At 41.5% G+C, this 16,760-nt stretch overlaps 1 protein-coding gene across 7 annotated transcripts in view; it reads right to left on the minus strand.

The window, feature by feature from the left end:
• Positions 1-16,760, minus strand: part of Dock4 (dedicator of cytokinesis 4) — a 418,252-nt gene that overhangs the window by 27,193 nt on the left and 374,299 nt on the right. For all 7 annotated transcript variants that reach the window (XM_063238782.1, XM_013152428.3, XM_063238800.1 and 4 more), the window contains 5 exons: positions 14,507-14,600; positions 8,337-8,485; positions 5,880-5,966; positions 4,041-4,145; positions 256-397 (listed from right to left, as the gene is read on the minus strand). In XM_063238782.1, the coding sequence (XP_063094852.1) occupies positions 256-397; positions 4,041-4,145; positions 5,880-5,966; positions 8,337-8,485; positions 14,507-14,600 (577 nt within the window). The remainder of the gene's footprint in view (positions 1-255; positions 398-4,040; positions 4,146-5,879; positions 5,967-8,336; positions 8,486-14,506; positions 14,601-16,760) is intronic.

A 16,760-nucleotide genomic window follows, 5' to 3' on the forward strand; every position in this document is an offset into this window, starting at 1 on the left:
AAGCTGGGTTCAGAGATAGAGGAGTTCTAATTAAAAGGGGTAAAGTTCTCTTACAGAACCTCTGAGAATCTTTAATCTTTTCAACTGACACTGTCCTAATAAACAGAAAGATAAAATTCGTTTCAGGAGGAGCTGAGCGAAAATCAGGATGAGGAGAATGCGGGACAGCACAGAAGGCTAGAGAGGAGGACGAGGGCCAGGGCCAGGGCCAGGCGAGGGCGCTGTGACCACGCTGGCCGGCCGCGGGGCGGATACACTGCGCTTCCGCCTGGAAGATGGTCTCGTCGGGCTGGTTGGCGTGCTGCATGGCGATGGCGTGGGGGAACTCGGTCAGCATCCTCTGCTGGAAGGCCTCCAGCCTCTCGTAGTCGTGCCCTCGACACACGAACTCCTTATTCTGGGCGTGGAACAACAGCAGCAAAAATCAGAACCATGTAAGGGAGCGCGTTTATTACAGAGACACCAAAAACTGACAGTGGCAGGCGCTGACCATGCGCCCAATCAGCACCCGATCACAGCCGCGGCATATCCTGGGGCAGCCGGAAAACGGAGCCCAGATGTTAAATCTGTAGGACAAAGGTCACGAACCTCACTCTGTTACTTCCTGGAACACAGAGAGAGGTCTCTGCCCCCAGGGGTGCAGCGGTGTCCGATTCCCAGAGCACTGACGATGCGCAAAGGCAAAGCCACCATTCCTTCTCACTGTCAGTGCGCACGTGTTCCAGATGAGTCTTAGAAGCCAGATGTCAAACTCATGCACGTAAATTCACTACTCAGAAGAAAAGGAACTAAATGCCACAACTACAACTGCATTTCCGTGGAAATGCACTTTTCCTAAAAGCCTGGACGTGTCCACAGACTCACAGGGCAAGGCAGGCCGAGCCACCTGAGTCCCAGCTCTGGAAGCTCCTTACGCAGGGAGCCCTATGTAGGATGGCTCAGCTGGCTGGAGCGGGCCTCGGGAGTCTTAGGATCTTGGTAATGTTGGATGTATTCCTGCCCATGTTTTTACCATACAGTAAGTATCAGTGGGTCAGCAGTCTCTCACACAGCTAAGAATGCTGAGGGGCATTACTGCAGAAGGCCCAGAGAGCTGGGAAGATGGTATACAAAAAGTACCTTAATCACTTGGTTAGACAGAAGCGAAGCCTACTTGACAGCTTAATGCCTGTGAAACTGTAGCCGCTGGGCAGACGCTGGGAGGCAGTCTGCAGGGATTTTATTTAACTGGTACAGGCTGGAGAGGGAGTCGCTCACTCTGACTCCATTTCATATTCGGGGAATTGAGGTTCAAAGACTCTCAGCACTCAGTCTATGTGTACAACATGCAAATCACAGCCTGCGATGTTCAGGAAAAACTGCCGGGAGCAACAGAGACCATAAAAGGTCGTCAGAGTACGTCGTCTTCAAGAAAAAGAAGAAAACAGTCAGTGGTGTGGGGAGCTGCGAGGCTCAAGGGTTTTTCCTGCTCTTTGAGGTTCCAATCATCACATGAAAAGCCCAAAGGAAGAACTCCAGACCCCAGCGACAGTTAGGAACAATTCTCTGCAGACAACTGGAAAAAACAGTACCCTTTAGACACCTACCTCAGTTTCCACAAAGTCCCTAAAGAAATTATGAACCTCTGAAAATGTACATTAAGGTAGACTCTAAGAAATCAGGACTCTCAGAAATTTATAGAAGACTATATTCAACACTTTCTAGATAAAAGTTTACCTTCCAACACAGAAAAACTGTGTGCCACATGTTGCATGTAAAAAGTTCACTTCAAAGACAATACATTTTCTTGACAGAATAAAAGACAATACATTCGCTTCTACATATCATAGTAGTCCTGTCAGGCGTGGTGGCACACACCTGTACTCCCAGCTACTTGGGAGGCTCAGGCAGAATGATAAGTATGACCCAGCCTGGGCAACTTAGCAGCTTAGTGTTTCCAAATAAAAAAGGGGCTGTGGATATAGCTCAGTCTGAAAGCCCTCAAGTCAATCCCCAGTATTGCGACACAAAACAAACAAAAACAAAAGGCAATTCAGTGGTTTTTAGAATATTCAGAGTTGCTCAACCATCAACACAATTTTACAATCTCATAAAGAAACCTTGTGCTCCCTAAAATACTTCCTATTACTCTCTATTTCCCTCAGGTCTTGGCAACCCTCAAACTACTTCCTGTTTCTATAGATTTAGTCATTACGGAATTACACAACGAACCCTTTTGTGACTGGCTCCTTTCACTTAGCATAATATTTTCAAGGCCCATTTATCTTGTGGCACTTGCCTATACTTTATTCCTTTTTACTGCTGAGTAACAGTCCGTGATCTGCAGATAGTACTTTTTAATGCATCCATCAGTTAATTGATATTCAAGGTCTTTCTCCTTTTTTGGCAGAGACGAATGCTTCCATAGGCACTCAGGTACAGGTCTGTGTGTGGACGCATGTTTTCAGATTTCTTTTGTAAATACCTAGGAGCAGATCTGCGAGGACACATTGATCACCACTCTTTAAAGAACCCATATTCTATGAGGGTTAAAAAAATACTTAGATCATATAATTGTGTCCATATACTAACCTGCGCTTTCAAAGTTATCTTTAAATTGATCAAATAACAAAAGGAAGTTTTAAATGCTTTAAAAAATAAAAACACCGGCTAGAAACTGATTTCTGAACGAAAGGTCAGCCAGGGGATTCCTGGCATGCAGTGCCCTTTAGCACCAAGAGAGGGTGACCTGTCTCTTCCATTTTGAAGACAGAGTCAAATACCTCCAGAAAAGCATTTTTCTAAAGACTGATAATACAGAGATTGATTTATTTGAAATGACTTTTAAACAAAATTTACTGTATTAGCCAATGGAATTTTCCAATTTTCTGCTCAGCTACTTTTGATTTTTAAACTTATACTTTTAACTCATAATAACTATATAATATATACATTGCTAAGGTTCCTTACTATTTACTTGGTAGCCAAACTCAGTGCAGATTGGGCTACATTATGGCTTTTGTTGTTTGTTTTGGTTTGGTTTTTGAGACAGGTGTGACTGTAATTCATGGTGGCCTTAGATTCATTATGAAGCCCATGTTGGTGCTGAACTCATAGTGATCCTCCTGCCTCAGCCTTTCAAGTGCTGGGATTACTTGCGTGTGCCAGCAGGCTCAGCTACATCATGGCTTTTATGGACCTGAAGCACTTTTGCTTTCATGGGTCCTTTTTTCCATAAAAAATATTGAAATTATATTGTATGACTGGTTTGGTATAGATGGATAACTCAGTATTACCTAATGCATAATATACAAAACATATATAAAGTTTTATTTGTTGGAACATGAGAAAAGTTGAATATTTCATCATCTAGTAGAAAAATCTAGAAATCTCCTTTTGAAGTAGTTTATATTAGCCACACCTTGGGTCTCTTTGCTGGGTGACATCTGCCTTTTAATAAAGTCAATAAAAAGACCAACAACACTCTTCATATAGTTCTGGCAGCAGAGTTTCCTTATAATGTGAAGCTGACTGCTTTATACAGTCTGCAACCTCCAGCCCTTTCAGTGCCCCCTCCCCTATTTTTTCTCTAATGCTAATTCTACAGAAATTATAGACTGGCTAAAACAGTGAATATTATAGTGCAGAAACTGTAATTACACAAAGATTGTTTATAACGTTAACTTAGGGATAGGTTGATTTTTGGGAAATTATTCAAAACATCATGGCAAGGTTGAAAGTGGTGGCTAACTCCTGCGATCTCAGTACTCTAGGAGGTGGGGGCTCATTACTGTGAGCTCATGCCCAGCCTGGGCAACTTAGTGAGACCTGGTCTCAAAAAATAAAAATGGGCTGGGGCTAGAGCTCAGTGGAAAGATCCTGGGTTTAATGCACAGTATTAGAGAAAAAAAAAAAGGTATTTACTAAGCAAAAAGTTAAAAAAGAATTCTTATGATATTCTAACCTATGTCATTATCATAAAATACTATTAATATCTTAGTTTCCTTGATTGAGATATTTGCATTAGAAGAATGAAAGTAAATTATGTGAATACTACTTACTCTTAAGAAAAAAGGAAATTTTTTCCCATAAAATCCAACTCTGAAGAATTCTGGCTCCAGTCGCTGCTGATCCATAATTTTGTCATACAAGGAAGCTTCCATCATCTAGGAAAACATCAGACGTGTTCTAAATAGTCTATCTTACTTTCAGCCCCCAAAATTGATAGAGGAACATATTTCTTCTATAGAAGAGAGACTGTCATTTTAATTCAGTTTGCAGATAAGAAGTTTGGATTCCCTTTTTTAGGATTTAGGGCAAAAAAAAAAAAAACCCAGCAAACTTATTCTATACACATGCACACAGCAAATATTTCACTCTTTGTGAGCCACGTGCGCTGTCACCACTACCAACTCTGCTGGGTCCACAGGCTGCAGTGTGCTGCCCCTGATTAAGGATCAAGTGTTATTATATGTCATCACCAGAGCATATTCCTATGGGGGAAAAGTTTAAAAATAATTAAGCAGAAATTAACATTTAATAGAAGCAAAACTTTCTTGTGGAAGTCGTGCTATAGACGCACTCACCTGTGGCTGTGCCTCTCCCTCACACGGGAAAATTCAGGGCCTTAGCAGGTGTGACCTTGCTCAGGTTGGGCGGGATAAACGGAAATACCAGACCACAGAGACTCACAGTGCAAAATGCTGTCTGAGCTGAAAGCTCTTAAGTGTGTCTTTGACAATGTTCAATGCGAAGCCTATAAAGCTTATACTTTCCCTTTCATGATATTATCATCCCCAGGGTGTCCAGAGAAAGACTAATATTACACTTGAAGACGCTCCCCATCTCTGCTAACAGCACCCCAAAGAGCAGTTGGTATGAAGTGTTATGCTTTGGGTTTATAAAATCTAAGTGACTATGGCACCCAAGGGCTCTCACGGGTAAACACTGTAGCCTCACTTCTGTTACGGGGACAGGATGCCAAGAGAAGGGCGGCAGTGTTTTTATATAGAAAACTGCAGTGGCTGCCAGCGCCAGCATGATGAACCGAGGTTAAAACAAGATTTTTCTCTTTGATTTTCAGGCTAGAAGAATGTCAATGAGCTGCTAACATGAATTACTATGCCAAAGTACAGGCCCCTCCTGCTGGTGAATGTGTTGCCTGCTATGGTGTAAGGGGTCTTGTAAGCTGTTAAAAGTTCATGCTATCATCTCTAACATGGCTACATCAAAAAAGGAGACATAATGCGTGAGAGCTGATGTAATGTATTAGAGCTGATGATCTTATTTTCAAAATCCTGAGAATACTCATGCATTAGGACCTCATGTCTTACAACACGACATAAAATGTTCACGACGCCCAAGAACAAAGACCTGGAGGACATGGACTTGTTTGAATCTTACAGCAAAGAAGACAAAACGGTTGGCTCAGGAAAACAGAATATTATTCTTGAGATTTGGGGACTAAAACTTTGATTTAGCTTCAGCAAAAGCTATTTCTAAAAGCTCAAATTTGGACCTAATTTATGTTACAGTGAATGGGCCAGCTAGTCGGCTTTGCAGATTATGGTACTAAATATGGTATTTGTTACAGGGATTTGTGTGTAATTGGGAAGCTCTTCAAATACTGCGGAGATTTTCTACAATAAATTTAAGACATTAATCCTGGATTAGTTTGTGTACTTCTGATAGGGTGTTTTAGAAATCAAAAGTATTACATACATCAATTTGCTATTTCTCTGTATAAATAGCTGAGCATGCTTCAGAGAAAACACTTATCTTTAAAAAGGTGTCTGCAAGGCATATCGAGATGATCACAAAATTGATTTCTGAGGACCATACTGGAACCTTAATCAAAAAGGGATACCACAGCCTGCTTAGGATGCATGCAGGGACCTTACCCTCATCTTGCTCAGGTTCCGGTAGTCATAATAACTCTCATACTGCTCTGCAATCTTCCGGCACAAGATGATCCCGTTCTCCCAACACTGCAGACACAGGAATGATGCAAATTTAACCATCAGCAGCAGTTACTCACTTCCACCCAAAGGTCAGAACGAGAGAATACAACTGCTTTCAGATCATCAAGTCTTTTATTTTGGTGAAACTCGGGATGGAATCCAGGCCTTTAACTACATCTCTGCCCTTTTCTATATCACGCTGAGACAGTCTCTCAAAAGTAGCTAAGTGGTCAGGTTGTACTCAAACTCAAGATTGCTCCTGCCTTAGCCTCCTAGAATGTTGAATTATAAGTGTATGCCACAGTCCCAGTTTATTCTTTAGCCTTTATAACATACCCTGTCACTGCAATTTTAAGCATGAAAATACCATGTAATTAACATGTGAACTGAAAATCTTTAGAAAATTGGGAATGACAACCCACCATAAGACTCCTTAATGTCTGGTGCAGAAACGATATTTCCTGGTATTGTTCGAAAATCATCTTGAAATAACTGGAGTTCTGCACTGGCTAAGTAGTGTATGCACACAGGTACCTAGTGCTGAGGTGGCAATCACTATGGACCCCAAGGCCCAATTATCCGTGGCTGGTATCCTGATTTCCCTGCTTAGTGACTTGCACTTGTAAATTGTGAAGGTCAAACCCAGCTGGTTACTCCCAGAATGAATGCAAAATTCTTTGATCTCACATAAGTATCAATAGACTTCTTTTGCAAAGGGCCAGGCAGTCAGCAGATTTGGCTTTGAGGATGATATGGTCTTTTTCATAACTACTCATCTGTTACAGGCTGAAAGCAGCTGTGGACATGAATATGACTGTGTTGCAATGAGAATTTATGGGCACACATGTAAATTTCACGTAACCCTCACATACCATGAAATACTATCAACCTTCTGATCTCTGTCAACCAGTTAACAACAAAAGCTATTTGTGGCTTGTAGGTTACAAAGAAAGAGGCGGTGAGGCACTGGGACCTGTTGGTCAGTTTCCACTCCCTGATTTAACACAAATTCCTGGGAATGGGACAGTTTATTGTAGGAAGTCAGAGATGTTATAGCTTCTTGTTTTATGGGCAGAAATTTTATAGCAGGAAGGCACAAAGACATTTTCCTTTCTTATTAACATAAATGCTATCTCAGTGTAGGTAGATAAATAATAAAGGAGGATATGAAAGAAGCAATTTCCTTGCATCACATTTTTAAGCACGCCCAATTATGTTTTGTAAAAAATGACAGCCGCTGCTTGTATGATAATTTCCTGTTTAACCTTTACAATTTGGAAGAGATATACAAATCTAAGATGTATCAACAGAGCTTACAGGGTGCAAATGAAACAAACAGTGGGTCAGATTCAGAACTGTTTTAAAAAGAGAACTGCAGGCATGGGAGCAGGACCGGAAGTGACGTGCATTATTAGGTCAGGGAGGCTTTTAAAGCACCCTTCCAGATGAACACTGTGGCTGGGGCTGGACCTCCTGTCTCATAATATGACAAAAATGTTCACAGTGCCAAAGAATAAGGATGTGAGGACAGGGACTTGTTTGATTCTAACGGCAAAGCAAACAGAACAGTCTGCTTAGGAAAATACAGCGTTAAACTTCTTGAGCTTTTGGAGAATAAATGAAGGGCTATCCCAAACTTCTTTAATAAATCCTGTTTCCTTTATTTTATCTTTAAAAAAATGGGATAGTGCAAAACGTGTGCCAGTTCGGGGAACAGATGAAGAGTGATCATGATTTCTCGGAGAATAAAACAACTGATTGCTGTGGTCTGAATGTTTGTGTTTCCCCCAAATTCCTATGCTGAAATCCTAATTCCCAAGGCGATATTAAGTGTAAGGTCAGAAGGGTGTAGCCACGTCAGTGGCATAAATACCCTCATCTGAGAAGCTCTAGAGTGAGACAGTGCCTTGCACTAAGCAAGGATTCGGGGAGTAGGCGCCAGCCTTGAGGATGCAGGCCCTCACCAGACATTGAACCTGCTGAGGTCCTGACGGCAGACTTCTTAGTGTCCAGAGCTGGAACGTGTTTCTCTTTATTTGCAAGCTACTTGGTCTATGTATTCTGATATAGCAGCTGGAATGGACTAAGCCTAGCTGCAAAACCCTGAAGACCAGGGTTTATGGAAGTGTAAAGCAAAGTTCACATGTGTGGGAAGCTCCTGCAATCCTTGTTCAAGATCACAGATCCCGAAGCCCCATCTCACACCACTTTCATCAGACTGTCTAGGGGTAGGGCCTGGAAATCTGCATTTTAACCAGAGCTTGGTTGTTTCTAGTGCACGTTACAGTGGGAGGGCCCTTTCCTGGGGGGGTTAGCATCAGTACACTAGAAACAAAAGGAGAAGGGACTCCAAGGCTGTCACCTCAGGAGAGCCCACGGGTGGGCAGCAGCACTTACTTTGCCTCTGTCAAAGTTCTGGATGATGGTGAGGTGCAGGTGCTCCTTGCGCTGCCATTCAGTTTGCATGGGGTAGGTCAGGAACTCCCTGAGCGGCCGATCAGACCACTCGAGCAGCTCATCGTACAGTAGCAGAGTGTAGGCAGCTTCTGCAAGCCGAGGGGGGACAGGGGATGACATGAGAGCCCGCAGTACTCCTCTTTCAGTGGGGCTGAATTCAGCCCAAATAGGGAAAATACTGTTTTCTGAATTCACTGCACAGCAGAAAAATGTCCAGAATGTATGCAGCTGCGGGTTAACAAATGGTGACTTCCCCTGGGTGATGCTGTGATCAGAGACTGGTGTTTACCATGTTCCTGTCAGCTTGATCTACCACTGGTGATCCATGCATGCCTGTCACATTGGGCGGCTTTTTATTAATTTTATTAGTAAAAAGACCAAGGAAAGTGATTAGATCTACTTTAAAGTCTGCTTGCTGTTACAGCTATGTTCTCCCTGCAGGGTAAATGATCAAGTTCTCCCCTGCTTAACCCTTGTGGATGACTTTTAGGAGCTGAAACAATAAACTGAGGCTTCCCAAGAAAGAAGGCTGTTATGACCTGGTCACTACCAACCTCTCCTCTCCACTGTCCCTCCGAGAACAAGAAGAAGGAGTCAGTGTCGGGTTCAAGAAGCCTCAACAGCTGCTAGGCCTCTGGCTCTCACAGCTGGAGTCCCAGGACCCCATCATCAGCCTTTGAATAATGAAGGAAGATGCCTCCTGATCCAGAGGCTGCTGACACAGTGAAGCTGCCTGCAGGGACAGCGACAACTTCCTTTCCATGAATACCTGCCAAACAACCTCTTTGTGGTGACTGCACGTGAGACGAGACGGATGGAGAGGGCATCCTGCTACCTGGCGGTCAGTGCATTGTTGGGGTGCAGACACAGCCACAGCGCCACCCTGCTGGCTGCCATGGAAGACTGCCCTGACTGCACGGAATAACACCCAGCTCATGAGAGCCGGGCTATATTCTCAATCTCTGAGATCCCCTGATTTCCTGATATTTAACTCCTTATGTACCACGTGCTGCTCTGTTCCCTCATCTACACCCTTTGCTCCCGTCACTGGAATGCACTGAACACACACTGATGAGCGTGGCCCCCACCACCTGTTCCCGCAAGCCTTCCCCTTGGCTCCTGAATGGCTCGACTTTCTCATAATGACCTAGGCCAGGAGTTACCGTCTTTGTGTTTCATATTTCTTTGATGTCCCTCCTAACATTTGAGCACTCAGAAAACACCCTAGAGACTGCATGATAATTTCACAGGATTAAGAGGACTGAGCAATGTCTTCCCTCAGCAGCCGGGAGGGAGTGACTTAAAGGACCATGAAGGTCAAAGTCACAGGGATAGAGAGTAGAGTGGGGGATCTGGGGGGAGGAGGAGTGGGAAGTTAGTGTGTAACAGGCACAGAGTTTCAGTTTGGGAAGATAAGAAATGTTCTGGAGGTAGATGGTGGCGATGGTTGTGCAACACGAATGCATTGGATGCCACTGAATTGTTAACTCAAAAAAGGTTAAGACAGTGAGTTAGATGTCATGCATGTTTTACCATGCATGGTAATAAGGATTTCCAGTCCCTGTGCTGCTTTCACAATCCCGCGTGTCCTTGGGAAGTCTGGGGCTGGTGGGAAGGTCAGATAGGGTTGAGCTCTGTCGGAGAAAGCCTGGAAAGTAAGGAAGCATTGGGCAGGCTGCCACAGGCAGCTGACAAATGGCTCAACAGGGGCCCAAGGAAAGTGTGAAGACAAATGACAATAGCCTCAAAATCTGATTTGGGAAAATGATGACATATGTCTGAGAGAAATGGCAAATGTGGAGGACACTGTAGAAAATGTTTACTAAATGAAAGCACACATAATGTACCTCTGAGGGGTGAATAACAGATAATAATGAGGCCAATTTTGAATAAGATTAGTACTTTTTAAATGTCTTAGTGCAACCCTGTTACATTTATTCCTCTCCCTCTTTTTTCCTTTTTCTTTTTGTTTTTGGAGGTGAGAGAGCTCAAACCTAGGGCCTTGCATATGCTAGGCAAATGTTGTAGCACTGAGCTATCTCCTCAGCCTCTTCTTTAGAAGACAGTAAGTATGTACTAAGGAGGGAAGAATTTTCAACATGCACTCTTTTAAAAAGTGTTTATAATTTTAAACAAAAGGCATCACCACACAAATAAATATGGACCACTGCATTATTTTGAGGGTGTACAGTCAGAACACCAATATGCAAAAACAAGTAACACAGAGGAGATGAATTAAGGATGGGAGGCTGCATCAGCCAAGTGCTGGAAAAGAGCTGAGTCATTTAAACAGAAAGTTTTCCCATCGATTTTACTTTCTCCAAGGAGACACAAAAATAAGGACACAAGAGAGAAGTATAAAACGCTATTTGGGGAAAGTACTTATTACTTATGACTTTGGAGAACATAAAATTGCAAGTTCAGTACATAAAGTTTAAAAGGCCCATTCCTGAACTATCAGACAAATTTGGACTGTGTTTGAGAGAACCAAAATATATGACTTCCATGTCAGAAACAGCTTGTCCTCAGTTTCCTCTATCATTTCTTATTTTACGGTCGTTAAAATAAAACAAGTCTACTAGGTTGTTTCCTTCGTGATTAAGGAAAATTTGCTTATCAGGTGCTAAAATTCAATGAATGAGTGCATGCATTGGTGATATATTTATTTAAATCTCACCTTGCTCGACACTATTTTAAGAACTGAGATAACTAGGGACATGAAAAGATCATCTACATTCTCAGAGAACTCACTCTTTTACTGGTGATCATCTGTCTCTCTGTATTACCTACATATGTACCTTATATGATAGGTAACTAATAATGAAAATAATGCAATAAGTGCTTTCATGGAAATCTGAAAACAAAATGGAACAGAAAAAAAAATGAGAAGGAACAACCAGCTCAGCCCTTGAAGGAAGGGCACTGGGCATGGACTTGGTAAGGGAGAGAAGAAAGAGAACTCCAGGGGGGACAAAGGAGCTGGTCCTAAAGAGTAAAGAGAAAGCACATGGCTCAAGGGGGCAAGATGAGACGGGCGTTGGTTTAATTATGACAGGACTCAAAAGAAGAACCTGAACTTCACTTTGTAAGGAATCTACACCAACAACGGGGTTACAGTTAGAGAAGGACTTGGAAGCTTTTTCCTAAAAGAGCCGAACAGTAAATAATTAGGCTCATGGGCACTTAAACCATTCAATTCTGCCACTGCAGCAACCACAGACAACACACAGCTTAGTGGGCATGGCTGAGTTCTCGGTATGCTTGTGTCTGCAGAGCTGGGAACTGAGCTCAGGACCTTGTACACGCTGCGCAAGTTGCTCTATCACCAGAGTGGCCCATTTCGCTAGGTGCACAGAGCTGGCTGGCCTGCGGGTGGTAGGTCACTGATCTCTCATCTACAGGAACTCCAGGAACAGTTAAGAAGGAGTCTAGGCCAGAGATAATGAAGGTTCAAGGCAGGGTGAATGAATACAAATTAGAAATGACATTGAGACATTTTAGGAAACAGAACCAATAGAAACTCATGAGAGAGATTAAGAAGAGTCAAGGATCATATCAAGGACATCAGCCTAAGTAAACAGAGATGCTTTTCATTGAGATAGTGGAACCCAGCTAGGGGCATGTTTAAATTCTGGGGAGCACTCTTATTTAGTAAAGGAAGGGATTCCTTTACTCATTTAAAGCTGAGGGAGGGGGCTTGATTCAAGTGGTCTGTGGGAAAAAGTATGGCAAAAATAAAGTTTATAGCTCCTAAATTCAACTGATAGGCCTTGTTAAGGTGGAACAAGCACATTTCACTGTCTTTCCTGGTAATTGCAGTTAAACATTCTTGACAGGAAATGTAGTGCAACTACTGGAGGATTCTGAACAGGAAATAAGAGCAGGAAGTCCGAGGGAGAAATCTAGCAATCAAAGAATGATTGTGCTGTCTTGAGTTCTGTGTTCATTTTTTGCCTCCTGCATCTCCAGGTTCAGACTTCCCATCTTCCACAACTACAGATGGGAATAGTCAGCAAAGGCTCAAAGACAAGCTTCCCTAGTCAGAGAACTCACAAGTAGACCTGCTGTGGGATGGAGACCATCAGCCTCTTACCCTCCCAGGGTGAGTCCCGGGAACACAGCTGTACACTGCAGTGGTGGCGGGGAGGGAGCAGTGGCGGTGGCTGTAATTGTAGGGAGTACATCAAGGCTTGAAAGGATCTAGCCTTGGTTTACAGCCAAAGTGCTAGGAAACACAGTACCTGGGACATGGGTACCAGGGAGGCTCCCAGAGAGGACAGAGCTCGAGAAAAGGATATTTCAATTTTGTATGTGAACTCTTGAGTTCATCTCCCGGTGTAGAATGGATCATGCTGGGCATAACCAAAACTGAGACAGGAACATTGGTGTATACCAGTCAGGTTCCAGAACTACTATTGGCAACACACATGCAAGCAAAGCCAGAAGAGTGGATCGAAGCCTTTAAAAACCAAACTGACACTGGAATCCCAACCCGCAGAAAGGGTTCACACTTGAGATTTTACCATAACTGGACTAACTAATAAAATAGGAAACGTCACGTTCTCTGGAAGATTTTAATAAAATCTGGAGTCTTGCAACATTCCAAATGTCAGGAAATAATACAAAATTACTTGACCTTCAAGAAATCAGGAAACTAAACAACTCTCAAAGTGAAAAGGCAATTAATAGACTCCAACCTCAAAATGGCTCATGATATGTTGGAATTAGAGACAAAGGACTATGAGGAGCTGTTGTAGCCACACTGCATGTGGTGTATGTAAACACTCTGGAATGACTGATAGAAATTCAATGCAAAGAAACTGAAGCAAAAAACCTGGGAATTTTAGACAGAGTAATAAAAAAAAAAAAAAACCCAAAATATTTCCTAAAAGGGTGCAACAGCTGACTGGAGAAGAAGAAAATTTGGAAAAAATAAGTGAACACAGTACCCAGAATCTATGAGACAACATCAAAAGACCTAATAATTACGCCATTTAGTCTCAACAGAGAGGAGAATTGATATAGAAAATATATTTGCGAATATAATGCCTGAAACGTCCCTAGATTGGTGAAGAAAATGAATTTAAGGGTCCAGGAAGCTCAGCAAACTCCAAGTAGTTTGAATGAAAGGAAATCAGGTTCATATATATAATGAAATCACTTAAAACCAAAGGTAAATTCTTGAAAGCAATCAGAAAGCAGATACACATGACATTAGATAGGCCATTGTAATGATTTTGTATTTTGGGTCAGAAACCATAGAGTCCAGCAGACAATGGAACAATGCTTTTGTACTGAAAACCAAACTTTTCACCTAGAATTCTGTACCCAGCAGATGTATGCTGCTCTAACATGGATCTGGAAAATGGCCAGGCATTGAAGGCTTGATTCCCAGGTTGGTCCTCCTGGGAACTGATGGGAACTCTAAGAAGTGGGGCTGAGTGAAGACTTCAGGCCCCTGGAAGTGTGCTCTTGAAGGGAACTGTAGGATATCTTCCTTTTTCTTTCTTATGCTCTGGTCCTGAGGTGAAGGACTTTGTCCTGGTTTGCCACTTGCTTCCCGCTATCAAGTGCTGCCTTGGTCAGCACCACAGGCCCCAAAGCGATGGGGCCAACCATCCAGGGATGGAGACCACCAAAACTGGAAACCAAAACAAACCTTTCTGCTTTTTAAGTTATCAAAGGTATTTTGTTACAGAAATGGAAAACTGAATAACAAAAGGTACAATAAAGACATTTTTAGATAAAAGAAAACTAAGAGAATTCTTCATTATTAGTTCTCCTTTAAAAGAAACACTAAAGTTCTTCAGGTGAATGAAAAGAACAGAAAAACAAGTAACAGAAATGGCCAGTACATGGGTAAATATAACAGCCCCTTTTCAATTTCTTTAAAATAGGTTTTAACTGTTGAAATAAAAACCTGTGACACTGGATATTTAAAATGGGTTTGACTATTGAAAATTTTTAAAAATGACATCTGATAGAGTTTTTAATGTAGGCACATATAATACACAAGACATATCTAACACAACATGGGGAGGATATGGGGTCTACGTGGCTGCATAGCTCCCAACAGTGCTTCCCCTAGTCTGAGACAAACATGGAATTACCTGTAAAGTTCTGTGCCTTGAGATGCAGATCATAGAGTTTGTGAATGTAGCGTATATACATCTCTTCTTTGTTCAGTTCAGTCTTATAAAAGTTCTGCGAGAAAGAGTATAAGTGTGATCCCCAGCAATCAAGCTTCCACATATTTTTCCATGTTTATGTCATTTAAACAAATGAAATAAGGAGGCCCAATGACAGATTTTCAATTAAATGTTGCCTATGCTAAATATTACCTAGGAGTTAGTAGGTAAGCTGGTAACTCTTGGGTTATACTGACTGATTTACATCTCTTTTACTGTTTTCTAATATTTTTTGTTTAGTTTAACTAGCAAGTGTACAGTCAGTTCTTTGAACTAAAAATATTAAAAATAGATGATTAATCTGTTTACTCAGTTTACTGATTGATATAGTCAAGGAAGCGTTTTATTAAACTTTTGATTTCAAATACATTTTGCTCTAAAGTAAAAAGTCTAACGCATATACATAAGGATGAGCAACAACAATGTGAAAGCAAACACAGTCCTGGAAAATTCTCTAAAAATGAGTAAGTGATAATTCTTTTTATTGTTAAAGTTGCTCCTCTGCACTTTATACTTGTGTGCAAGCATAAAAGTTTCTAATTTATGTCTAAAACACAAAGCAATCATAGCTTCCAGTTATTATTACAGGGCATGCTTATTAAAACACTCTATTTGGGGTTTTTTTTTGGTCTTTTTCCTTTTTTATCGGTACCGGGGATCGAACTCACGACCGCCTGCTTGCAAGGCAGGTGCTTATGCTGCTGAGCTAAATCCCTAGCCCCCAAAACACTCTAGTTGTTAAAAATCTAGGTCTTACAACATTTTTCTAAAACTTTTTAACAATTGTTATCAACACTTTCACTTAGCTGGGCACATCGGCCAACATTTTTAAGGTATCCCTACTCCTTCTTCACACTAGAAAAGTACCTTAGTCCTCAATGAACTTAGAAAGTTAGGAGCAAACATATATGAAGCTGAATTCCAGCAAAAGTAGGACGCAGCAGTCCCCAAGTGAGACACTTTACGGGGATCACTGTATGTTATGAATTCCCTGCTCACAACACCTAAACTGCTGTCATTACTTATTGTTGGGGTTCTGACTGATGCTGACTGGTGTACAGACGAAGGAAAATGAACAGTGGAGGATGTAAGATTTTCAAGGTGAAAAGGCCAGCAATACTAAATATTTCTGAAGCAGGGCTTTGGGAAGGTCCAAACCAGCCAATGTCGCTACTGAGGTTGCATCTGGGCTGAAACCAGATAATTTCTATCAAATGCACTTCTGTCCATTCTTCCTTCAGTCTGAGGACTTTTATAACCTAAAGGAACTGATATTCAACCGAACGCCTCATAAAAAAGCATTCTCTCTATCTCTAGAGAGACAACGATCTCTCTAGAGATAGAGATATAGACAGATACAGAGATATAGAGATGGAAACAGATTTCCAGTTTGTACCATTATACTTTTTTTTTAGTCTCTTGAGGATGTTGGCATTCTTTAAAAAGCTAAATAAATAATGTTATTCAAATCTCTCTCATTATAACTGAAATAATTTTAATTAGCAAGAATTGTTGCACCATAAACATAGTCTAACAACCCCACAGCAGGTTTTTACATTATTAAAGGATGATTTGCTCTAATAGCTTTCTGGTAAGAAGCTGCTTTTTTCAGAACAAAAATAAGCAATCTCTCTGTAAATAAGTATTTCTTCTTTAAAAAAAAATCCAATCAGCAGGTCAGGATCTTTCACATATGCCTTGCAACATTTGTGACATAAAACAAAATAATAATCACATTTCCTAGTCATTAGTCATGTCAGATATGATGCATTTTTGCCAATTTAACACTAGAGTTTAACTGATCCTTAGGGAAAGCCAAAGCTCTCTGGAAGAGGATCTGGAACTGATCCTTCCAAAAAGTTAAGAAAAATCTCTCAAAGGAAGTGAGTAGTTGAAGAGAACCATATTGCTGTTAGAAAACATCAAGAACTTTCCATATGGAGTAAAAGCTTAGGAGATTAGCTTCAAACTGATATATATTTGGTCCTTTAATAAGTATTCTTATGCTGGTTTGAAATTGGAACATCTTTCAAAATGTTAACATTTTCTCATTTTTTTTCTTCTTTTGCTCTGCTACCTGGGTTAGCCTTGAAGTTGTAATCTGCCTGCTTTAGCCTCCCAAATGCTAGAATTACAGGCAGGCACTACTATGCCCAACTGTGAAGCCTACTCTTGG

This window comes from Cavia porcellus, unplaced genomic scaffold (genome assembly GCF_034190915.1).
Source record: "Cavia porcellus strain 051 isolate PalLab524CR breed Dunkin Hartley unplaced genomic scaffold, mCavPor4.1 scaffold_2, whole genome shotgun sequence".
In the NCBI taxonomy this organism is placed as follows: domain Eukaryota; kingdom Metazoa; phylum Chordata; class Mammalia; order Rodentia; family Caviidae; genus Cavia; species Cavia porcellus.